Source organism: Haliaeetus albicilla, chromosome 16 (assembly GCF_947461875.1).
Source record: "Haliaeetus albicilla chromosome 16, bHalAlb1.1, whole genome shotgun sequence".
NCBI classification, from domain to species: domain Eukaryota; kingdom Metazoa; phylum Chordata; class Aves; order Accipitriformes; family Accipitridae; genus Haliaeetus; species Haliaeetus albicilla.
In genome coordinates this window covers 13,513,987-13,539,810 of record NC_091498.1, presented here as the reverse complement: position 1 = coordinate 13,539,810, position 25,824 = coordinate 13,513,987, and the positions used below count along the sequence as shown (strand labels likewise).

General features: G+C 43.0%; 1 protein-coding gene across 24 annotated transcripts in view; it reads right to left on the bottom strand.

Annotated features, from left to right (window-relative positions):
• The window catches only part of TSPAN4 (tetraspanin 4), a 488,885-nt gene that overhangs the window by 20,163 nt on the left and 442,898 nt on the right, over positions 1–25,824 (bottom strand). For all 24 annotated transcript variants that reach the window (XM_069803556.1, XM_069803562.1, XM_069803561.1 and 21 more), the window contains one exon: positions 4,158–4,259. In XM_069803556.1, the coding sequence (XP_069659657.1) occupies positions 4,158–4,259 (102 nt within the window). The remainder of the gene's footprint in view (positions 1–4,157; positions 4,260–25,824) is intronic.

Here is a 25,824-nt window from a genome sequence, read left to right as displayed (position 1 = left end):
CCCTGCCCATGGCAGGGGGCTTGGAACTAGGTGATCTTTAAGGTCCCTTCCAACCCAAACCATTCTATGAGTCTATGATAATTTCGTAGTTGCCATGCTGGAAGAAAGAGTGATGTAACATGACTGTACATGGCTTGCAAGATGGTACTTTCCTATTATCTTTTGGGCTCCTAAGACTTAGAGCAATTTCATCTGAAACTTACAAGACACTCTTTAAACTTTAATAGGTTTCAAGGCCAAAGGAATCATTAAGATATTCGAGCATTGTCCTGGTTTCAGCTGGGATAGTTGATTGTCTTCCTAGTAGCTGGTACAGTGCTATGTTTTGAGTTCAGTGTGAGAAGAATGTTGATAACACTGATGTTGTCAGTTGTTGCTAAGTAGTGTTTAGTCTAAAGTCAAGGATTTTTCAGCTTCTCATGCCCAGCCAGCGAGAAAGCTGGAGGGGCACAAGAAGTTGGCACAGGGCATGGACGGGGTAGCTGACCCAAACTGGCCAAAGGGGTATTCCATACTGTGTGACGTCACATCTAGTATATAAACTGGGGGAAGCGGGGGCAGGGGGATCGCTGCTTGGGGACTAACTGGACGTCAATTGGTGGGTGGTGAGCGATTGCCCTGCGCATCATCTGTATAGTCCAATCCTTTTATCATTACTGCTGTCACTTTATTAGCGTTATTATCATTATTAGTTTCTTCTTTTTATATTCTATTAAACCATTCTTATCTCAACCCACAAGTTTTACTTCTTTTCCTGATTTTCTCCCCCATCCCACTGGATGGGGGGGGGGTGAGTGAGCGGTTGCGTGGTGCTTAGTTGCTGGCTGGGGTTAAACCACGACAAGCATGATCTGTAGCACTACACAGACCAAAGACTATTATTGAGTCTTGGCTCAAACCCAAGCTTGTCACTGAACAAGACCATTTCTTTTAGACAAAAAACCCCGTCTTGACTTCAGAGAAAAAGAATCCACCATCCTGCTGTATAATGGCGTCCTACCATCAGATATCCGTATCCTGAGTTTTTACCTCTTGGATCAATTACAGAGCCCTTTTAATTCAAAACCCTTTTCGTTTCCTGTTCTCTTTTTAAGGAGTGCAATCACATCACTACTTCGTCTTTTCCTGGTTATATAAAGCTCTTCAAATTTCTCACAATAATGTAAATTTCCAAAATTCTCATTATTCTTTTACCTCTCTTCTGAATCCAATCCAACTTTTGAGCATCTTGAAAAAATGTGACATAGTATATATTGCTACAACTATTTTACAGAAAGGGGAGCAGAAGCATGGGATTTATATCCCATAAGTCCTCCAAATAATGCTTTCCCCCCCACCTTTGCTACATGCTTTTTACAGTTCTTGGGGTGTCACTGAAACCAGATTAATATTTACTGCAAACATCTTAGTATTAGTAATTTTTACTAAGCAGAATTAAGTTAGTGTAGAACAGTAAAACTTCTAATACTGTTTGATATAAGCAATGATATTAAAAATTTTATCTATACTTCACACAGCTTACTCTTGGGCTAGCACCATAAAATGCATTTCTCTTGTCAGTAATTGATACCTTCTCATATTTCATCATAGTATTGGAAGAGAAAAATATTAAAAATATTGCAAGAGGCTGAAAGCCTTTCAAGGGTAACTGAAAGAACCTTCCACATGCAGTTGTTAGGATGCAGGACTGGAAAGCTTATTAGCTTGTTTGCTGAGCTGTTTGTCTTGTACACACTGTACTGTTGCTGTCAACCTAAGCCACTCAATACAGACAGCTCCTGCAGCCCCAAAGATACACGTGGAGTTTGGATAACCAGTTCTTTTGTTCTGTTAGTGACCACAAATTTTTAATTTCTCAGACCTTTTTTTAGCAGCCTGCTGCTCCTGTTACCTTGTATCATACAGAAAAGTATATATGAATCTTGACGCTACCAGACTGAAAGATGTTCACGATTTCAGCCCAAATGGCAATAGAGGAAGTAAAGGGTAAATGAGCAGCTTTATCATATCAGAATGTGGTAGGTAGCCCATCCATCATCTCAAATAGTTCATATAACCTTGGAAGCATCAGGAAAGGTTATCATCTTTGGCCAATTTAAGACATCAGAGGCAAGACTAAAGCCCTGCCCGTCTGCACCACACTAGCACCTCTGGAAGAGAATTTGAGAAAGCTTTTTGAGTGAAGCCAAAGCAGTGCAAGTGTTTCTTCCTAAAACAGAAGAAAAGTTGGAGCACTTTTCCTCATTCAAGAAGCAAAGAAAATAAAATCACTGTATTGGCTTTGTGTGGCAAGGTTTTGGTAGCAGGGGGGTTACAAGGGTGGCTTCTGTAAGAAGCTGCTGGAAGCTTTCCCTGTGTTTGAGAGAGAGCCCATACCAGCCGGCTCTAAGACGGACCTGCTGCCGGCCAAGGCTGAGCCAATCAGGGATAGTGGTAACACCTCTGTGATAACATTTTTAAGAAGGAAAAAAGTTGGGAAAGACGAAAACGGCAGCCGGAGAAAGGAGTGAGAACATGTAAGAGAAAACAACCCTGCAGACACGAAGGTCAGTGAAGAAGGAGGGGGAGGAGATGCTCCAGGCACTGGAGCAGAGATTCCCCTGCAGCCTGTGGTGGGGAAGACCATGGTGAGGCAGGCTGTCCCCCTGCAGCGCAGGGAGGTCCATGGTGGAGCAGATATCCACCTGCAGCCCGGGAAGGACCCCACGCTGGAGCAGGTGGATGCCTGAAGGAGGCTGTGACCCCGTGGGAACCCCGCGCTGGAGCAGGCTCCTGGCAGGACCTGCGGATCTGTGGAGAGAGGAGCCCACGGAGCAGGTTTTCTGGCAGGACTTGTGACCCTGTGGGGGACCCACGCTGCAGCAGTGTGCTTCTGAAGGACTGCACACCGTGGAAAGGACCCATGCTGGAGCAGTTCATGAAGAACTGCAGCCTGTGGGAAGGACCCACGTTGGAGAAGTTTGTGGAGGACTGTCTCCCGTGGGAGGGACTCCACGATGGAGCAGGGGAAGAGTGTGATGAGTCCTGCCCCTGAGGAGGATGAAGCAGCAGAAATAATGTGTGATGAACTGACTGTAAACCCCATTCCCTGTCCCCCTGCGCCACTGGGGGGTGTTGGTAGAGAATCCGGGAGTGAAGTTGTGCCCGGGAAGAAGGGAGGGGTGGAGGGAAGGTGTTCTGAGATTTGGGTTTATTTCTCATTACCCTACTCTGGTTGATTTGTAATAAATTGAGTTAATTTTCCCCAAGCTGAGTCTGTTTTGCCCGTGACAGTAATTGGTGAGTGATCTCTCCTGTCCTTATCTCGACCCACAAGCTCTTTGTTATATTTTCCTCTCCCCTGTCCAGCTGAGGAGGGGGAGTGATAGAACGGCTTTGGTGGGCACCTGGCATCCGGCCAGGGTCAACCCATCACAATCAGAAAGATCACCCCCAAGAGAACTGATTGAACTGAGTATGAAAAGAGAAAGGGCAGAGCTAATTAAATGTGAACTGCCCGTGATGGTGTTTCCTCAGCAAGCCCGACAAGGACAAAAGAAGGAAGCCAGCTATAGTGTCCACCAGTCCTTATGAGACAAACAGTGGCAGAGTGCTGTCAGAGAATGAGAAGGATGCAACAGCAGTGGCAACATAGCAAAAAGCATCCCCAGCCCATCTGCGATGGGGGATAATTGAATTCTGCTGGGAAAAACGTGTTGACTGTAGGAGGAGGTTGTGAACACCATGGCTGGTTTCCATTTTGACTACACTAGTGGAAAACAACAATAGCAATGAAAGGAGACAGGACAGAAGTGGTTCTTTGTTATTACACTATTGCTCTTTATTCCAACATAAGCTGTCCCGTTGACTTTAAAGAGAAGGTACTCCTTGTTTCCTCTTGGCCATCTTTCACTCTCTACACAGCACAGAACTATATGATATTTAGGTGTCAACACAATATAAATTTTTAAAAGAAATAAGCTATCCTGGTCAAAGGAGAAATAAATAAAAATTACCATTTGTTACAATAAGCAGAGAGTTTAGTTGCTAATGCGCTGACTGGGTGGGAGGAAGAGATTGTGTTAGGATCTGGAGGTTTAATTAGGTTCACACCCAGAACATGCTGTTACAGAACCCAGAGGGTAAAGAGGAATAAAAAAAAAACAACTCAGACTTACGTCAGTTTGAATGATGCTCCATGCATTAGTTAGGCCAATATTTCCATCTGTCCCATACAAATGAAGCCCTTTCTTCAGATCCCGCTGAGCATACTTGTCAATCTAAAATGAAAAAAAGAAGACACAAAACTCAAAATTTGCTGAGTACCACATTTCAGAATCAAAGTGCACGGAGCAGTGAGATGTTGGACAACGGTCCTTATAATGCAATGAAAAAAAAGTTAACTGACATTACCTAAAGCCTTACTCCTGTAGAGCTGGTATCTATTACAGGTATCTGCATTTTGTAAAGAACACGAGGAGTTCCCGTTCTGAGTTAATGTTGATGTTTTCCATCACAGACCTCCAGAAAATCTTTTCCCTTCTCACTTAACCACCAAAGTACTACAGAGAGACTCAATTCAGTTTAATCACTCATTTTTTGCAAATGAAGCCTATATATGAAAACATTCATCTACCCACAGCACTTCCTTTTAGGCTAGTATCTTTAACTGTGACCAAGTACCCCTCAGCATCTTCCATATGCTTCCTGGGAGATCAACAGCAGCATTAACATTGTACTGATGTTTTGAATTGTGTTCATTATATCAGCCAGGGTACCCCACTTCTGACAGCAGGATGAACATAGTTATACTGAAGCAGCAGGGAATGAGCTTTCCAAAATTCAGGACAGGATTTAAGAATTTAGTTACTAAACGGAGCTGCTCTTAAATAAATGCATTTTTATTGATTTAATGAAAGTATAAAGTTCTGCTTTAGAAGCTTTTGCAATTGAAGATGGTGCTTTCTTGTTGAGAGTCTCTGCTGGTAAAGCAGGCTATTGTTTGATCCACTAGCCACCACCAGGTTAGTATCCAAAATGATTGCAAAACCCCCTCTCCCAGTCTAATCATACATACACATTTCTACAGAATCAAGCAAACACAAAAAAGGAAGTAAATAATAAATGGATATTCATAGTTTAACCTGATTTTTCTGTTGTAAATGAAAAGCACTGAATAGCACTGCTCAAATACGCCTGTACATTCCCCCCTCCCCTGGGTGCTTGGCAACATTAGTGGTCTGTTTGACATCAGAGGTATAGCAAGAAGGGTGAGCAGACCTGTGCCATTTTCTTCTCCATCAATCTGCTATAAATCTAACTGCGAAATACAGTGCCACTCTGAGATCTTTCTGCTGCAACAGTCAAAAAGAAAACCAAAATTAAATTCACAACTTGCTTCATGGGGACAGCCTAAGTTAATACATACTCTCTTCCATATTGGACAACAGACATGGTGTATTCTCTAGTGATTGCCCCTCTGACACTAGTCATTCCAGCTGAGGGGGGGTCTAAAATGAAGTAACCAATGCTAATTTTGAGTTAACAGAGGGAACAAAGGTATTCTGCTCCTACCATAGACATATTTTCCTTCTGCTTTGTTCAGTCAGAATGGTTTTCATTTGCTCCTGGAAAAAGAAGTGGATGCAAAGCATCTTCCATGGTCTGAAAGAGGAATTTTCAACCCACTACATCATAATCATTATGGGGTAAATGTAAAGTTACTCAACAATATGACTCCATGAAAAACTATGACCTCAAAAGTTTATCACGTCCAAGAAATCTCTGCTGTATGTGCAAATGGTTGTGCTTGGTCTCTCCAGTTCTTTTGTTTCCCTCCTGAAAGTTTACCACCATCAAGCTGAGCCACTAATAAAATAGCTTTAGGACAGTACAAGAAAGATGTACAACTTAATCTCAGCACCTTAACTATCATGCAAGCACTTTCTTGTGGATGACTCTTTTGAACAGTAGGTGCTGTGCTCCCACTGTAATTGTCATGTAAGCTGCTTTTGACTTTACACACAGATCATACATAGTCAGTGGTATGTTAATTAGAAGAGAAAACCAAAGCTGAAAGCTATCATTAAATTTGGAATTAGTTAAGAAAATGACAGACAATAAATGATAAACTTAGATGTATGGGGGATTCGGGATTCCTAGCATTCATTTAAGAATTAAACTGAACTGGGTTTTAGCTCTTAACTTATCCTCAGCTCCCTGTGTCTCAACTGGATCTGCTGTGGTCTCAAGCAGAGCCATCAATTAGGATGGAAGGGCACAGTTGTGTTGCTAGTCTGAGAGAGACTTTGAAATTTAGTTAGTGTCTGACAGAGGTAGTGAGGTAAATTAATTGTTGAAAAACTAATTCTTATTCAGAAAGGGGCAGAGGTGAGGAGGAACAGCATAGCTGAGGGCAGGTGGGGACAGAAATCTAGCTAGTAGATCTGTTGCCTTGAAGACAAAAGAGAAAGGTCTATTTGGAATATTAATCTATCACACCTGAGAAAATCTGCCCTGTAAAGTGAGAGCTATGCACCAGCCTACAGTTCATATCACCACTAATCTGGAACAAAGGAGATGATAGATAAGGTCAAATGAAACAGCGGTGCTTATCTGAAGGGCAAATACTATGCTACCAAAAGGATGCAAAATGCAAAGTTTGCCTTCCCTCACTCAAATTTTGCTTTGCAAACCAATGCAGTGTCTCAGCATGATAATCCTTTTTACCAGGGCTCACACGCTGCCCTTGTTAATGCAGTCTTCATGTCCTGTTTGAGAATAATAATAATAAATTATAATTTAATAACTTACAATCAACATTTATAAAGTACTTCAAGATCAAGAACATTTTGTTAGTCCACGTGTGCTTTAACATGGTCTCAAGAGATTGCCTTACCAAGCATTCCTGCTCTTCCTTTAACCTGGAGAAGACGCACTAGCAAGCAACTTGCTGAGGCAAAATGAAAGCAAGTCCTCTCTTCCTTATAAAATTAACCACTTTTGCCTGCACAAAGAGTGCAAGACCTTTATACTGGGAACACAACTGGCAACAGATTTCCATATTTCAGAAACTGAGTAAACAGCAGAGCATTACTCAAGAAAACAGGCACTATGTGACCACTGTGCTATTTCAAAAAACATCAAGTCCTGCACATTGCATGACGCATTATTATTTGTCATTTTAAAAACAAAAAGTGCCTGTTTACAGGAAAGTGCCTGATTACAGGACTGGTGCCACAGCCAGGGGTTCAGCTACTTAGACCATGGGACTCTCTTTGAGAAACCTCATCTAGATGGGGTCCATCTGTCAGAGAAAGGGAAGAACATCTTTGGTCATAGGCTTGCGACACTGGTGAAGAGGGCTTTAAACTAAAGTTGCCAGGGGAGGGGAACCTCAACCCATCCCACTTCCACCAGATTGATGCCAGTGCCAGCAACAGATGCCCAGAGCCTGGAGGGGGATCACAGGTCAGCAGGAGAGCACCTGAAGAGCAGCACAAAGAAATTCCAGCTGGTAAGTCAGCTTCATTGGGGGCCCAATGTAACTGCCTCTATGCAAACGCATGTAGCATGGGGAATAAACAAGAGGAGTTAGAGACGTGTGCACACCTGCAGGGCTATGATCTTACTGGCATCATGGAGACGTGGTGGGATGGCTCCTATGACTGGAGTGTTGGAATAGAAGGACAGGCAGGGGAGATGAGGAGGGGGGGTCACCCTCTATGTCAATGACCAGCAGGAGTGCATGGAGCTCTGCCTGAGGATGGATGAGGAGCTGACGGAGAGCTTATGGGTCAGGATTAAAGGGAGGCCAGGGACAGGTGACATAGTGGGGGTCTGCTACAGGCCACCCCACAAGGAAGACCGAGCAGATGAGGCCCACTATAGGAGGACAGGAGCAGCCTCACGTTCACAAGCCCTCGTCCTCATGGCAGACTTCAACCACCCTGATACCTGTTGGAGGGAGAAGACAGCACGCCACAAGCAATCCAGGAGGTTCCCAGAATGCGTTGATGACAACATCCTTCTCCAAGTAATGGAGGAGCCAATGAGGAGAGGTGCTGTGCTGGACCTTGTTCTCACCAGCAAGGAGGGGCTGGTGGGGAATGTGAAGCTCAAGGGCAGCCTTGGCTGCAGCAACCATGAAATGGTGGAATTCAAGATCCATAGGGCAGCGAGAAGGGTGCACAACAAGCTCGCTACCCCGGACTTCAGGAGAGCAGACTTCAGCCTCTTCTGGGATCTGCTTGATAGAATACCATGGGATACAGCCCTGGAGGGAAGAGAAGCCCAAGAAAGCTGGATAATATTCAAGGATCAGCTCCTCCAAGCTCAGGAACAATGCATCCCAAGAAAGAGGAATGCTCCCAAGATGAACAAGGAGCTCCTGGACAAACTCAAACACAATAAGGAAGCCTACAGAGGGTGGAAGCAAGGAGAGGTAGCCTGGGAGGAATACAGAGAAATTGTCCGAGCAGCCAGGGATCAGGTTAGGAAAGCTGAAGCCCTGATAGAATTAAATCTGGCCAGGGATATCAAGGGCAACAAGAAAAGCTTCCATAGGTATGTTGGTGATAAAAGGAAAACTAGGGAAAATGCAGGCCCTGTCCAGAAAGGAACGTGAGACCTGGTTACCTGAGACATGGAGAAGGCTGAGGTACTCAACAACTTTTTTGCCTCAGTTTTCACTGGCAAGTGCTCCAGCCACACTGCCCAAGTTGCAGAAGGCAAAGAGGGACTGGGAGAATGAAGAACCACCCACTGTAGGAGAAGATCAGGTTCAAGACCATCTAAGGAGCCTGAAGGTGCACAAGTCCATGAGACCTGCTGAGATGCATCTGCAGGCCCTGAGGGAACTGGCAGATGAAGTGACTAAGCCACTATCCATCATATTTGAGAAGTTGTGGCAGCCCAGGGAAGTTCCCACTGACTGGAAAAGGGGAAACAACCCCCATTTTTAAAAAGGGAAAAAAGGAAGACCTGGGGAACTACAGGCCAGTCAGTCCAGTCAGGCTCACGTCTGTGTCCGGCAAGATCACAGAGCAGATCCTCCTGGAAAATATGCTAAGACACAGGGCAAATAAGGAGGTGATTGGTGACAGCCAACATGGCTTCACTAAGGGCAAATTGTGCCTGACAAATTTCTTAGCCTTCTATGATGGAGCTACAGCACTGGTGGATAAGGGAAGAACACCTGATGTCACCTACCTAGATTTGTGCAAAGCATTTGACACTGTCCCACACAACATCCTTGTCTCTAAATCAGAGAGGCAATGGATTTGACGGATGGACCACTTGGTGGATAAGGAATTAGCTGGATGGTCGCACTCAAAGAGTGGCAGTCAAGGGCTGCCAATGTCCACGTGGAGACCAGTGACGAGTGGTTTTCCTCAGGGGTCAGTATTGGGACCAGTGCTGTTTAACATCTTCACAGGTGACATGGACAGTGGGATTGAGTGCACCCTCAGCCAGTTTACCAACCACACCAAGCTGTGTGGTGCCATCGACACGCTGGAGGGAAGGGAAGCCATCCAGACAAGCTTGAGAGGTGGGCCTGCGCAAACCTTATGAAGTTCAACAAGGCCAAGTGCAAGGTCTTGCATATGGGTCAGGGGAACCCCAAGCACAAATACAGGCTGGGCGATGAGGGGATTGAAAGCAGCCCTGCAGAGAAGAACTTGGGGGTATTAGTGAATGGAAAACTAAATATGACCCAGAAATGTGCGCTCACAGCCCAGAAAGCCAATCGCATTCTGAGCTGCATCAAAAGCAGCGTGGTCAGCAGGTTGAGGGGGGTGATTCTGCCCCCCTACTCTGCTCTGGTAAGACCCCACCTGCAGAACTGCCTTCAGCTCTGGGGCCCCCAACATAAGAAGGACATGGACCTGTTGGAGCGGGTCCAGAGGAGGGCCACGAAGATGATCGGGGGCATAGAGCACCTCTCCTATGAGGAAAGGCTGAGAGAGTTGGGGTTGTTCAGCCTGGAAGACTGAGAGACCTTATAGAAGACTCTGGGGAGACCTTATAGCAGCCTTCCAGTACCCAAAGGGGGCCTACAGGAAAGCCAGAGGAAGACTTTTTACAAGGGCATGTAGTGATAAGACAAGGGGTAATGGCTTTAAACTGACGGTAGATTTAGATTAGATGTAAGGAAGAAGTTCTTCACTGTGAGGGTGGTGAGACACTGGAACAGGTTGCCCGGAGAAGTTGTGGATGTCCCATCCCTGGAAGTGTTCAAGGCCAGGCTGGATGGGGCTTTGAGCAACCTGGTTTTGTGGAAGGTGTCCCTGCCCATGGCAGGGGGCTTGGAACTAGGTGATCTTTAAGGTCCCTTCCAACCCAAACCATTCTATGATTCTATGACACTTGCTTGGAAGAGGATATAAACTTTTTATAATCCCACACCATATGGGTGTCTCATTTCCTTATCTCTCTCATCTCTATGCAGGTTGCAACTTTGAAAGTGGCATACACATGCTGTGAAACAGTATCTCTAGATTTCTTTAATTTTTTTTTTTCATGTCCATTGACATGGGAAAGTGTCGGGAAATCTCACACCGTTTTATACATATATATACTCACACAGAGACCTTTATATTTATTTGAGTGACTGTAAATGTAGGATTTTACCTAGTTCTCCTTTACTAAACTTTCTAACTGATCTTCTAACCAAGCGTGCTGTAGCTGCACCGAAGAGTGCTATTCTTTTAAAAGCAGCTGATTTAAAACCTCCTTTTCACAGAGCTACTCCTTAAAGCATTCACAGTCTCTTGTTTGCTTATGCTAGGGTCAAAAAGGTCTTCATCATCACCTAGAAATAACCTTTTACAGCAAAACTGAGTCTGTGACTCTTTGGCACCAAGAGAAGGGGGAAGCAGGCATCAGCCTTTAGTCTCCTGTCACTTGTGTCTGCAGCTGAGGTACCAGCATGAAGTCCCCCACCGTCTGTGTCACCCCTGTTTCTAGCCAGTTACGCAGAGCCTTTTTTATTAACGTGTTATCTTGCATGAATTAATCAGTCTTGATGCAGAAGTAACTTTGGACTTCTAAGAGCGTAGATGATAGTAAACAAGATCACTTCTCTCATTCAGGCTGCAAGGAGTTCAGTGTCTACGTGCGGTCCTATTAAAAGCACATTGACCTCTGCTTGAATAACCTGTGTACAAGGTTAGAAGACTGATATTTTTTCCCCTAATTGAAGCACTGCTTGAAGCTCTAGACATATGATTCCTTCTGGCTTTGACCAGAGAGGGGTAAGTAGAACTCACACCTATTTGTGGAGCATAGCCGGCAAAAGCTCCTCCAGGTCATTCTGTTTCCTGCTAACCTCAATTTTGTTTCTTCCTCAAAATATTTTTAGAATAGCAGGAACTTTTCAATATGCCTTTATTCTAATTGCATATTTGATTTAAATGAAAACTCACAAACACCCCCAGATGTCTCTTCTGCCTTCAATTTGAGTTTTTCAGAAAATTATCTTCTGAAAATGAAATGCTGCACCACAGTGATTCACCACGTCTCGTGACAAATGATCCCACCCAGCATTCACCAATCTGTCAGCTTCTCTTATTTGTCTCTGTGCTACCAGTCCTCAGCCAGGCAAAATGTCTATCACAAAACAGGGACTGTAAGTACTATATTAAATATTCTGCAATTTACATCTGCTGCGTTCTCCCATATGCAAGCCAGGCCCTTCATAAAGCACAACTCCATCTAGTGAAGGAGCACAATGAAGCATAATGAAAACTCTCAGCAGGCAAACCGTTAGTGTCAATGAGATGCCCATTTTTAGTCACGTGGAACACCAGAGATCTCCTTAGAAGAAAGAGTTTCTGAAAGGTTAGGCCGTAAGAACCTTTTGTCAATCTGGAAGTGAAGCAGAGAAGAATTCTTTTCCTCCTTGGAATTCATTGGTTAACAGAGGAGAGGTGTAAGCTTCAAGCTGGCACCCCATCCACGTCAATTCCTATGACTTCTGGCTCCAGACACATTGGAGGCTTGCTCATGCTTACCAGTGCCATCAGATTTCAGTGGTGTTTCTACTAACCTAAGTTAAATGTGTCCTGTTGCTTAGTGTGGTAACCCACTACAATCCATGACTGCAAGAGAACCCCTTCTTAGAGTGGGGTATGCATATTACTAGCACTTTATCTAAGGTAAGATCCTGTTCCCACTGCAATGAGCACAAATACTTTCTCACTGACTTCTGTTAGGCCCTAATTCAGCTCTTAAGTCTCTGATTGTCCTATTAAAAAGACTTTCTAAAAAACATATACTATTCTAAGGTAGACAAGTCATGTGCAGAGAGTTTCAGGCAATGAAGGAAACTCACTATTTGAACTAAAGAAGAGAAAGCTATGAGAGATGCAGGAGGACTGGCGAGAAACTGCCACAGAGGCCAGGAAAAGTGGCTGGAAGCAGCTGATGCAGTGAGAGAGAATGGGCAGGGATCTATCTGAGCCTCATCTAAACCACAGTTGTGACAAAACATCCCTTAAAAAAAAAAAAAAAATCTTACTTAAGCCTGCATAAAAATTCAGGCCAAATTAAAAAGTGGTTCCTTCTTAATCTGTATTCCCTCAAGACAGCTACTTAAGCTGTAGCAATTTACATGTAAGGCTTGTTTTACTGTCAGCTTTGTCCCCTTATTGCTTCAGAAATCCAGAGCCTCCAAGCAGAATTGGGGCTGGCTGGCTGACAAGACGAGCTGCAGAAGCCAGCATCCTTCAAGAGGACCAAGAGCTGTCAGACTCCACCTTGCCTCCTCGAAAAAGACAACCTAGGAATAATTGAGGCCGAGATAAAGACTGTGTAACAGCAGCAACAACAAAAACCCTGCTTAGCACGGACATGCTGAAAGCACTACATAAATATTCTGCGCTGCAAAAACCCAGTGAGGCTCATAATTCTTTCCATCTCTCTATTACAGATGGGGGATTGCAGTAGCCTTCTCAGTTCCTGGGGATGGTTTGACAGATGTCTCACTCTCTGTCTAAATGAAAGGCTTTGGAGTTTATCTACTTACTGTTAAGGCATGAAACGGAAGACAAGTAGTGCTCCCTGAGAAGCCCAGTCCTGTAGTTTTGCTGCTGCTGAGGAGGAGGAAAATTTCTCAGGCAAACAAGAAAGTTGTATCTGTGCAGAACACAGGTATTATCAATATTTACAGCTAATATGATGCAAGACTTTGATTAAACTGAAGCTACACAAATACTGAAAAGACAAAGTCCTCCCACTGTCCCAGCACACCGAGAGGGAAGGTAGCTTTGCTGTAATCCTCTCTGGAAGAAAGGCCAAAAGAAGGCTCTTGGGGAGATCCTTATTAACTGCTTTTCAACTTGACAGTGTGGGATGTCACTTTCTAAGGCATAGACTTTAGGCAAAGGCCAGAGGATGGCAGCAGCATCCCCAGCTTTCTAACCTGCAGGTAAATGGAGACTAATTTCAAGCCTCAGTGCCTCCCTACCACATCATGAACAAAAATTCCACCCAACAAGCCCCCTAAACTGGACAAAGCCTCTCAGCAGTGTTTCAATATAGGTAAGTAAATATTCCTGACCTTTCTGGTGATTGTTTCCCCTACCTCTCTGCCTCTCCACCACAACAGGAGAAGCTGTAAGGAAATGACAAAATATCCAATGGTTTCCCACTGGGCAAAACTTTTAATTTAATGCCTTGATAATCATTCTCTACAAATAGCAGGGAGTGGGAAATTGAATGTAAATAGAAAGTGCCTAATCTATAAGGTCATTTGTGGGAGCTCTCTTGCCTAAGAAGAGATGAGATTGATTATACCAACAGGTAAAGCTTGTTTTAAATGAGATGTCCCCAAGCCTGTCTATAAGAAGCTGAGAGCAGTACGAGCTCTCCTTACCACTGAAATCTTCCTTATACCATCTGCCTATAAATAGAAATCTTGTAAGATTTTAGTAAGTAAGAGACATTGCATGAGTTTTGCTGATGTTTGGCAGTTAAGGGACAATATACTAATTTCTTTTCAGTGTTCTCAGTGTTATGCAGCATCTCCAGGACGCTTTGCTCAGCTCTGTTGGGATTCCCTCTTCCTCACTTCCTTCCCAAATGTGAAACAACTGCAGGAACTAACATTTTTCTGTAGTTGCTTCCTTAAACACAGCAAACCACTTGCTTAGTGAATTCTCTTTTCCTAGTTTGACTGCAAAAGCCTATGTCAGGAGTCAAACATTTTATGGCTCTTCCAGACTTCATTAAGTTAGTTAAAATGCTTATTGGCTCTAGCAGTGTTTGATACCAAGAGAGATACACTGGCACTGGCAGTGTAACTTCAGAGGAAAAGCTGAGAATACAGGAACAAAAGATCGTAAGAAATGGTCTGGGAGTGGGAAGAAGAATGAACATTTCTGAAACATACTGGCTTGAGTCAGCCAAGGTGAGACCTTTCAGCTGTGCCATAGGCTTCCTACACAGTCTTGAAAAGTCACTGTTTCTCTTGTGCAGTTCTCTTTTAGTAGAACAGGAATAACCTGACTCCGCTCATGCCATAAAATTAATAATATAGTTTCTGGTGGGTATTTGAATACCAAAACCAATGTGGGACATGAAGCCCTGTACAGAATCTGAGACAAGGAGTGGAGTTACTAACCTGAGAGGGTCAGTAACCCTCCTCGCACAGAGAGGGTAAAACTGAGGTTCATCAGGAAGCAAAAGGAAGGACAAGTACATCTTGCATTGGCCTGGAGCAGGCAGCTGGTAAAGCTATAAGAGAAAGAGTCTCCCACCACGTGCTCTGACTAGAAGCAAGAAGTTGCAATAGTTTTTATAACAAAAAGCTAATAAGAAAGTCAGAGAACTTGGGTTTTTAAATCCGTTTTTCCTGGGTCCATGGTTTGTGCATACAAATAATCATAGTTTCAGTCACTGTCTTCTGCCCACAAGCACCTGCTTGTGCTCAAAAGCAGGCATCAAGGCACCTGACACAGCAGACAACTGAGGCTGCAAGAAAGGAGCCACTGAAACATTCCCATTCTATTCATACTACTAAAATGCCAATGAATCCCAACAGCAGCTTTAGTGCCGCTTTGTTTTAAATGAGAGATCACAAGTATGACAAGTCACTAGGCTCTGCAACTCAAAATTTTTCATGCAAGAACAAATTCAAATGTTTTCAGCAAACTGCACCTGATTTTGTCCAAATGATTCCTTTAAAGTCTAGGGGAGAGACAGGCATTTTATCATTGTTCCATATAAAGTGAATGTTTAGCTTCCTATCATTGCTGGTATAAGGGAAAGTACCCTTTTCTGTAGCCAGAGGCCACTGCCATCTAATCTGTTCTTATGCACAGCAACAGCTGAGTAACTTGTGCATCAAGTCCCCAAGCTTGTTTAAATAAAGTACATCATAACTAGCTCAGATACGGGCTCAAAATGTTAAGGTGCAGCTATGCACATTGTGCTTGCGTACAGAACGAAGCCAATAGCACAGCTGACTGCTTACTTAAGAGGATGTGTACATCCAGCTCTCTGTCTTGTATGGCACCCTGTGCACAAGCACTTCCCAACAAGATACTCTTAGACCTCCTTAAATAAAACCCAAATCTTGTTTCTTTTTAGTGAACCTAGGAATAAAAACTTTAAACATGAATTCTTGGCTTGCTGCTTCTTGTTTCAAAGGAGTTTGAATGCTGTAGCAAACATGGGGAAAGGGCTGGGTAAAACTAGGCAGGTAGATCAGATCAATTATATACACAAAAGGCTGACACTGCAAATTAATTACCAGGATATTAAATCAATTCTTCTTGGGCGTTATGCATTTTGAGTGACAAAAGCCTCACCAGCATTTTGGAGGAATTTCAGGTGAATGAACGCTAAAGTGCATGTTTTTTGTGACATACCTAATTATTTATACAGCATTCAGGTTACATCTTACACTGATTCTGTAGAAGGAACCTTTTGTTTACATATAAATAAGCTCTTCTTCAGATCCTTAAGCTGGTTGAGAAAAAATGATACTAACATCCTCAACAGCAGTGACACCAGCAAAGTCAGGTGTCATCATGACCTAACATTGCCATTTCTTTTCTAGAAGGAAACTCCCTTTGTCGCAGCTTTTCTCCATATACTTGCTCCAAAGATAACTGACACAAAAGAGCTTCTGTCCCCTTTCTCCAGTTATGTATCCCACCAACTGCTGCTCTTATCAATGCTCCTCTGTCTTCACACATCAGCCTTGTGTCCCACAGATCTCACAACGTATCCTCAAAGGCCTCATCTCCTTCCTCACTTCAATCGTCTCCCCAGACATGGTCTTGTGAGTCATTCCTTTCCTGCATGTCCCAGTAAACAGCAATTTTGCCTTGATCTCTAGTGGCTACAGGACCACACCTGTGCCAGGGTATAAAGTCTCCTCTGAGCTATGCTCATGTATTGAAATCCCAGGTACACTGAATCCAGGCCAGCAGAAAAGGGAAACGCCCATTCTGTCAAAACCTATGCTTACGTTGAGAATATTCCCAGGATATCTGTATTCAGCATCTTCGCCTTTTTTTTTGCCTTTGTTTTTTTTTAAAAAAAAAAAGATAATCACTTTCATTTGTCCTCAGCAACCATCAGTATAACCTCAGATAAGTAAATTGGGAAGGATGCTAATTAACATGATACATGCTGTTGAGCCTTTGTTTGCCAAGAGACATGAAAGGTGGGTTGCATTTGTGTTTCAAGTGCTAACAAGCTGTTATCTCCATCTATACAGACAAAAAAAAACCCCCACAACCAAACCCAAAAAAACCACAAAACCAAAAAACCCCCAACCACCTAGGGATGCACATGTCAATAGAGCTTGAGATTCAATTAGCTGCCACAAAAGCTTCAGGACGTGCAGAGGCAAATCAAAGCAGGGAGACAAGCCACTTTTCCTTGTAGGAACTAATGACCATTGTGTGATTATATATTAGGCAGAACAGCGACATTGGACACAGACTCCTTCGCAGATGCTGTGAGCTGGGAAAGGGGAAGCCAGCAGTTTACTCACAGAGATGAAGGACTTGGCCATTTGCCCACAAAGTCATTTGCTGCAGCCACCCCATGGGATCAACCTTTACTTCAATTATTTACAATACTCATTTACTTAGTTTAAAGGTGAATGAGAGCTTTCAAATAAGAGACAGCTCTACTAAAATATCAGGGAGGAGGGATAGCAAAGGCAAACCACAGTGTATGCTCCCACTGTGGTAAGAGAAGATGAATGAGTCCCACAAACCATGTAAGTGTGGGCTATTTGCAAATCCATTTATCCAAGTAACTTAAGTTCATTTCCTCTTAAATTCACGACTTTGGTAGGAAAATATAAGCCAAAATACAGAATTCATCCACTGCCATAAGGTAAATACATCTCTGCAAAAGTCAAAACAATTATACCCTAACTAGATCAGGCCTCTGGTGGCACCTGAACCTTGCTGGGTGCGGCGGGAAAGGCACACAAGCTCCCCATGGTTAATCACAGGCATTGGTATTGCCACCTCTTGGTGGCAGAGCTGCTCTACTGAACGCAGTGTTGTCAGCTCCACCGGCAACTAGTAACAAGGACGGTAAGCTGTAAATTAAGTGGGGGAGAGGGCTGGTTAAAGCATGTCCTCAGGGGAAGGAATTTTCATGATTTCTTAGAACAAGGGGAACAAACGTGTGCTGATAAGCCACCTTTCTCTGTGCTGGAACTAAAAGACCCATTAAAAACCAAACCAAACCAGCCCACCAAAGGGTTAAAATCTGTTACTCTACCTGGATAAACTTGTCTGTAAAGAGCGATTCTCTGGAAACAGATTGAAGAAGCTGTGTCTTCCTAGATCCAGGGAACATTAATCCTTAGGGGAAAGTGAGATTTGAACACAGCCTGCTTTATTATTCTTAAGATATGCTTTCTCTGAAATTAACTCATTTTAAATAAATAATGCTGTGAGAAGAACTACCATCATCCTTGGAGGGAACAGACCAGCAGGCAAAGTCAGGCTCACTACGGCACACTTTATGCCTACCGCGGGGTGATCTCTGCTCAGCCTGAAAGTGGGAGAAGTGCAGAATGCACCCCCAGAGAGAGAGGGCAGCATGAATCGTAGATCCAGGACAGAGACAGAGGGCTTTGGAGGAACATCTGGCTACTTCACAGAAACTCAGCAAGACCATTGGAAGAGTTGCCTGGCTTTATTTTGAAGAAAATGCAACAGGATCTCAATATCCTCCTGGCTAAACACCAGAGAAGGTAATTATCTCCTTACCCATATTTTCTTTCTTGAAAATACGTTCTTTTCTTCCAATCACATAGATGTGTACTTGCAAGAATCACAGGTTATGCTAAATGCCAGCTCCTCAGCTAGTAGAAATCTTCCTGGCTCCACTAAAACCAATGGAGTTGCTCACATTTCTAGCAACTTAGCATCATCACGTGGTGTCTCCAGTGGCTCAAAACCATGTTTCTATTAGGGTACATACAAGCTTGTAAACCATTCCCTCTCCAAAACAACATCTCTGATACCATGGGAGTTCTGATCTTCAGCAACTGGAATTACTGTTTTTAATCCTCAGGTAAGCTTTTCGGTGGAGTTATTATAAACTGGTAAATAAAATGACTTGGAAAGCTAGTAGATAACAAAAGCAACAGAAGTGAGTAACTATTAAATGCCTCCCTTGTTTTAATGAAACAAACAATTGCGGCTTTTCACCACACTTCATCGAAAACAGATTTTATCGTGAATGGAATGATTTGGGATTCAGTCACTGCAAATAAATAAACTACATGGAGATTGCTTTCCATAATAACAGAAAACAAGCAAATAAACAAACTGCCACTCACACTTACATGGCACAAAATGCAAGTTTCCAACACCCTCTCTACTTCTAATAATGTCAGAAAAACCCCACGTTTCTCATTGGAAGTCACACAAGTTGAATGGAGAAGGAAACATTGTTGTTCCACTATATGTTAAACAGAGATAAGTGACAGTACCTTCACTGACTGAGGTGCTGAAGGACTGCAATTATTTCCATACAGAACAGAATTATACATGCTCTTTTTTCACATAAAAAGTGACATTTACCAAATGAACAGCAGACACCCTGCTAAATGGCAGCAAAGTGGGATGAAAGGAGAAAACAGAAATCTTGAAGAAAGGTTCACTTCAAACTGCTGCTACTTGGGGAGTCCTCCTATATCCCATAACATGACACGTGCACATCCCGGCTGCCAAACCCAGCTGCAAATTGGTGAGAGGTTTGGCTCCCCCCCCCAGACCCCATCAGGGTGAGCAGTGGAGGAGACCATCAGTACCGCTGCTCTGTGGCAGATGCAGTGTTTCAAACCAACCAGGGCACATGCCAACTTCTTTTGTAATTGCATCATCATGTAAATGGTGACACAGAGCCTGTATAGCTAGATGTCAGTGGCCATCCACTCTCCATTGACAGTTAGTAGGGTCAAAAGAGGCCAAGGAGTCTCAGTTCCTCAACTACCTGGTGGTCCTGAATGAAGGGAAAGGACACCCAGGTGTGCCAACTGGAAATGTCAACAAAAGCCAGCATAAAAAACACACATACTGTTCATGTGAGCAGCAACGGACCCGACAGACATTATGGTTTGAGCCACCCTCACCTAACCCTATAAAAACCAACATACTAGTAAGGGTTTGAAGATCACATACCACATGTAGCTGGACTAGAGGTAAGCAGACTCCCCAGTGAAAGGGGACACCCATGTTGTGACAGAGGTGAGTCCCATTCCAAATCCAAAGGAGCCACGGTTTAGGAAAAAGGAAGGAAATTTGCAGAATTGGTCCCTCTCAGCCTGTCTTCCCCACAAGAACTGAACAAGGTCACATCTAAAAGTATATAGAGAACTATCTACAATATCCAGACTCAATCAAATAAGCGCTGGTCACACCACCATCTCCTTCAGATGGCAATTACTTTTAATCAGTTCTAAGCACAAGCTGCATCTTAATCAGGATCCTTACAGGGCTTATCTCCACTGGATAATTTCACCTTGACTTAACTGACTGCCAGTCACCTAGAGGTCACTGACACATTTGCAAAGGTTAGTTTGGACAACCTCCAAACACCTCTGGTTTGCCTTTGAGATCAAACTACAGTAGTATTAGTTTGACTCAAACATGTAGCTAGTGTCCAGAATTGCCTTTTAAAAATGTGTGAATTGTCTGACACTTATTGTCAATCAAATACAGCTCAACCCGCCCTCTACCCCCACCACCCCATAGTCAGTATAAACCTACAGTATGGGCTGTACCTGTTACCAACCTGCTATGCTAATCCATCTCCTTTGTCTCTCTTCCACAAAACCTCAAGTCTTAAAAGCTTTCTGTCAGGAATAAAAACACTGCTTCTTTTTTTTTTGGCTGTAATTTACACGAATTCTGCTTTCATGCAATTGATTTCACCCAATATAGGAGCCTTCTAGAAGAGGTGCTGTTGTTTCAAAAAGGTAGTGTCTGAGCTAAAACATTCAGGACCTGAAACAAGTTTCTGCCGTACACAAACACCCCTTCTAGAAATGGCATCGAGGTCCTGGAAGTAATCCAGGCAGACTAAGCAATCTTCAGCAATGATCTAGTTTACTCAGAAACAGCCTCTGTCAGAAGGGCAAGTTATCCCTCGGACAGAAGCAGAAACCAACGTGAAAGGTTAAATCTGCCACATATGACAATGGTCTCAAGAACACCTCTGAAGATGCTCCTCAGCTGCCTCTTGCTTGTTTCGTACTTATTGCTCCTGCTTCTACCTTTCAAAATGAGTCCCTCTTTCCTAATTAAGAGATTGACTTTTTGCCAAAGGGAAGCATTGATCCCAAGTCTCTTCTTAAAGCTGGGAACTGTCTTCTTCCTCTTATCCCCTGTGGATTCTCTGGTGTCTAATAATACTGGTTGAGCTAGCTCTGAGACCTTTTCCATGGGGCATTCATCTGGGTCTCTCCACCTATCTAAACTTACTGCTTTTGACACACGTCTAAAGAGCTCAACTTTGACTGAAATTTGCTATCAGGTTCAAGGTTTATGGGGGCATAAGAGAAAGAAAAGTCAGTGCAGCCCCATTGAATGTATTTTAAAAAGTACAATTTACAGATAAGAAATATTATTAATAATAGGGGATTCATTCAGTGGGGTTTTTAGTGGGTTCTTGACCCAAAGCTATTTGGTATTTTTCTCATTGCTAGGGAAGGAAGTATAAAAATCACTGCTAATGAAATTTTGTAGATAACACACAAAACTTGCTGTGCATTAAATAACCTGCTGATATCAATTGGCCTGCTTTGTTACAGAGGCTCGCAGCTTATCCAGCCAAATACCAGAACAGATGTTTAGGAACAAAGACAAGAAGTCACACTACAAGACTGGAAACTATATTCTGGAAAGCAGGAAATCTGTGGAAGGACTGAGGAAATGGAGATGGACATGCTCTGAGGGCAACATTTCCAACTTACAGAGGAAACAGAGTCATGGGTATATTCAACTTAAGCTGTATAAAGGTTGAGTTATTATCTCTACGCTGCAGAATTGATATCCATGTTTTCAGAAATGTACTGAAAATTTGAAAAGATTTTAGAGAAGACCTACAAGAAAAAGCCAATCACTGAGAATCATGCTTCACGTCACTAACACTCCGGGATAAACTAGAGTGACAAGGTTAAAAAGGAGCCTAATTGCAGTCTTCAGATACCTACATGGAGAAGCAATTCTCTACAGTAGACACCACTTTAATCTACCAGAAAAAGACATAATGAGAGTTAATGGTTAGAAGTTTAAGCAAGACAAACACAAGATAGAAACAAGGCATAATTTTAGCTGTGAAGAAAAAAAATCCTTGGAACAAATTATTGAGAAATGAGGTGCAGTCAATGATGTCTTTAAATCAAGGCTCAAGAATTTTGCAAAGTTGTAACTCAGATGTAATTAGTTTGATGACAAGAATACTGATTGAAATGCTATGGACCATAGATGACCTTAACTGTTTCATCTGATCTTAAAATTTATAAATCTTTCCAGAAGGTTACAAGGTTTTCCAAGGATAGGGACTTTGTTATTCATGCCAGATTATGTCACTTATGCCCTGCACCTTGAACTTTGCTTCAAATCCATCCTGAAAGAAAAGTTGATATAAAACATAGCGGTCTATTTAGCACATCTCATCTTGGAGACTCGGGTCTTGCTCCTTTTAAACTGGCACTGGTGATTTTGGGGCACCAATTCTCCCAGATCACAGCCCAGGTTCTCTGAATGAGCTCCCTATCTGCCAAATCCACATCTCCTCACCCATGTCAACACTCAGAAGTGCTGGTTGCAGTATCGCACGGGCTGCTGCTGACTGCTGTGTGACAGAGCAGGGGTCCTCTGGGAAGTGTGTCATCCAAGCTACCGAGGCCAGCTGCTCCACAGTCACCATCCACACGCGGGCTCTTTTGCCCGGCAGCACGTTCATGGCATTCATCTTAGAGGCTGCTTTTCCCTGGCTTCACATGGTGCAGTGTGAGAGCCTGCCCACAGCCATCACCCAGTACTGTGGCACCATGCACGGGAGAGGCGAAGCCTAAGGAGTCACAGGTGAGCAGCTCTAAGCTGTGCTGCCTTAACTCCCTTGGTACAGGCAAACACATTTTATTCCCTCTGACATAAAGTCAGAACTCCTAGATAAACAGCAAAAAGTGCCTTCAATATAACTTTCCATAATCAATGCCACATGATTATTTTGTCAGTCCCAACAGTTGAGTCTTTTTGGTTCCTTTAATTTTGTGGGTAGTAACACCAACTCCGTCCTTTACTTCCTCCCAGATACTCCCCTGAGATATCGCAGCACTGGCTTGGCAGGGTGCAGCACCGCCAGGTCCATCTCCAGTCTATACCCAATTAATACTCATAAAGTCAGGGCATCTGGCTTGAATCCCGGTCTACACAGACAGGGTCGTGTTGAACAGAGCGCAGCAGCAAAGGCCACTTACAGCCCCAGACACTGTGATGTTTGCTGCAGTCACTATCGGTGCTTTAGTTTTGCAGTTTCTTCTAGAGAAGGACCCTGTGTGCAGCCCTGCTATTCAGAATCCCATTAACTTTTTACTTGAAAAACTTTCATCATCTAAACTGTAACCATTTCAGAAAACATTGCACCATGATTAGCTGCAGTGACACTATCTGCCATTCGTGACCCGAAACACAGAAGCAGCCCACATTCACTAAGATGTGACTGTGACATGCTTTCATACTTATTTCAAAACTTGATATACATAGTCCTGGATCAATAGCAATAAATCTCCTATGGGATTCAGAGATGTTTGGAGCTGGGATCACAATTTTCCTTACATGACCCTATAGGACTAAAAACAACAGCGGAGGCCCCCAGGTGTTGCTGTAGTGAAAATAAAATGTATACGCACAGAAGCGCAAAGTGCAGTTTCTTGTGCCTTGTGAAGTTTTTTTGAGGTACTGAAAGGCTGTGAGGACTTCATAACAATGTTTATAAATGCTGGAAAAGGAAGTTTTAGCAAGAATGAAAATCTGTCTAAGACTTGTTCTGCTGTTTATTCATTATTCACCATTGATCATTTTCCTTTAATACATTTTCCTTATTCTGTCAGGGGAATTCAAAACATCCTATTTCACCAGGATGACAAACTGCACAACCTAAATATTAAATAGCAAAGAGTCAAAGAGAATGCTATTTGAAAAACCTGTAGGTAACAAAAAAAAACCCAAAACCAAACTAAACCAGCAGCATTAAAGAAATTGCAGGCTACGATTAGTCTGCACAGGAGTCACTACTCCAAAGGAACAACCTTGTACTTTTACCAATATTGCCAGCTTCTGGGGTATTTTGAGAAGTCACATAGTAATTGCATGAGGGTTTGTATAATACTTCAGCTACTGAATCCAGCAGCTGTAGTTGAGAATTTTGGCTTTTATTAAAGAAGGGTTTATCATAAAATGCTGAGGCCTCACGGTTTATGCTAAAAGTTTGAAAACATTAAAAAGCAAAAGGCAACCTCCCCCTCCCCCTCCCCCATCCCCTTAGTAAGAAGAAAGAGTTGTATTTGTCATTCTGCCTCACCACCAATGTTACCTTGCTTGCATGACTTCATACACTGAATGCTGGCAGCTTCTCAACCCTGGTAAAGCTCTGGCATAGCTCCACGGGCTGATGATATGACTATTTAACAGTAGCTATTTAGACTATTTATACTAGTTCAGAATCTAACAAAATAACCAGTACTGGATATACAGTGCCTTCACCTGAGCATCAAAAGGCACTTACGATAATTACTAAAGACCATTTCCTTCTTACGATACACCTGTGATTTTTTTTTTTGCTAATCAGGTCCTATTCAAATCTCATTTTTCAACAAAGCATGACCACTTTTACAGGAGGCAGCGACCACATCCTCTCAGCTGTGTACCAGAAGCCCGCTCTCCAGTGGCCACACAAGAACTGCTTGACTATGCAACACAGTCTGACAAGAACAGTTGGGGAAGTCTTTGCTGTGCCAACTTTCACCTTTCTTGGGTTTGACTGCTGGAAAATGGAATAATAAAAAAGTTATTAGAGTCTCTTTATTTGTGATAAAGTTTCTTTGTCTGTGATAACTTTTCCAAAACAGAAAAGAAAGTTACAGTATCAGGTTTTTTTTCCCTACTACTAAACTTCTTGACATAGTGTTGCTGAAATTTTTGCCATCACATCTGTGAAGCCAAATAGAGCAAAAAGAAAAGCCAGTAGCTCCACTTACCTTTCTAATTAACACAGAAAAGATGTTGACTATGTAATTTCAGAAGACCCCATCCAATCTAGTATTGCTTTGGGACATAAATACATGAAATACTCTTCTGAGTGCTGATTAGGTCAGTGGTCAGAGTCTGTATCTCCAGATTTTGGAAGATTTGGAAGTCATCAAGAGAACTAACAATGGTGAAACACAGTGTCACTGGAAGCACTGCAGCATGTTAACCATGGTAAAAAAAAGCGCCACAACTCTCAAACTGTGTTGTGTCAAAAGAGCAAGGTGACACCAACTCTGGCAGGAGGAAAAACTCAGAAATCACTGAGATGGAATCTGGGGCATAAATACCATAGGAGTCAAGAGTGTACCTGAAGGGCGAAAGGCTTTGAGAAACTGGCTATGCAACCACCACATGCAAACATGCAAGTGCAAAATGCTCCACTGAAGGGGAAACGTGACAGTGCTCTCTGCTGTCAACACAGACAAGGGTCCTTCAGAGCTCATTAGCACCACCACGAGATTTGCACAGCTAAAAAGATGAGGACCACAATAGCACTACAGAAAGTCTTGAGACAGGGACTGAATTTCAATTGTTCTGAAACTGCAAAGGCCACATCCTCATGAACAGATTTCACTGAGCAGTAATGATTTCTTTGCTAACCTCACATTAGTGGTAACAACTAACCTTACAGTCAAATCCACACAGCAGTCTGCAAGAGGAGTGTTCAGTCAAGAATCACAAGTGCTGTATGCTAGAGGGTGAGCTACGAAGAATAGTATCCATCTTGCAAAAGGGAATGTCTCATCAGATAGACAAACAATTTGTTGATAGATGAATGTGCCACAGACAATCTCATCTCAGAAACAGACTTGAAACCATGCAAATCAAAAGCACCGGATATTCAGGTTTTGCATAAAGCAGCTTTGCAGATGAAAAATGACACCCAGCATACATGGAGTAAATGAGTCCTGGCATCCTTAACTGAGAGGACTGAAACAAGTTTCAATTAGTAAACCCATTGCACTCACCTCTTCCTTCAACATGAACAGGACAACAGAAATGCTTAGACTAATCAGCCAGGGCTGAATTTCCTCCCAAGACA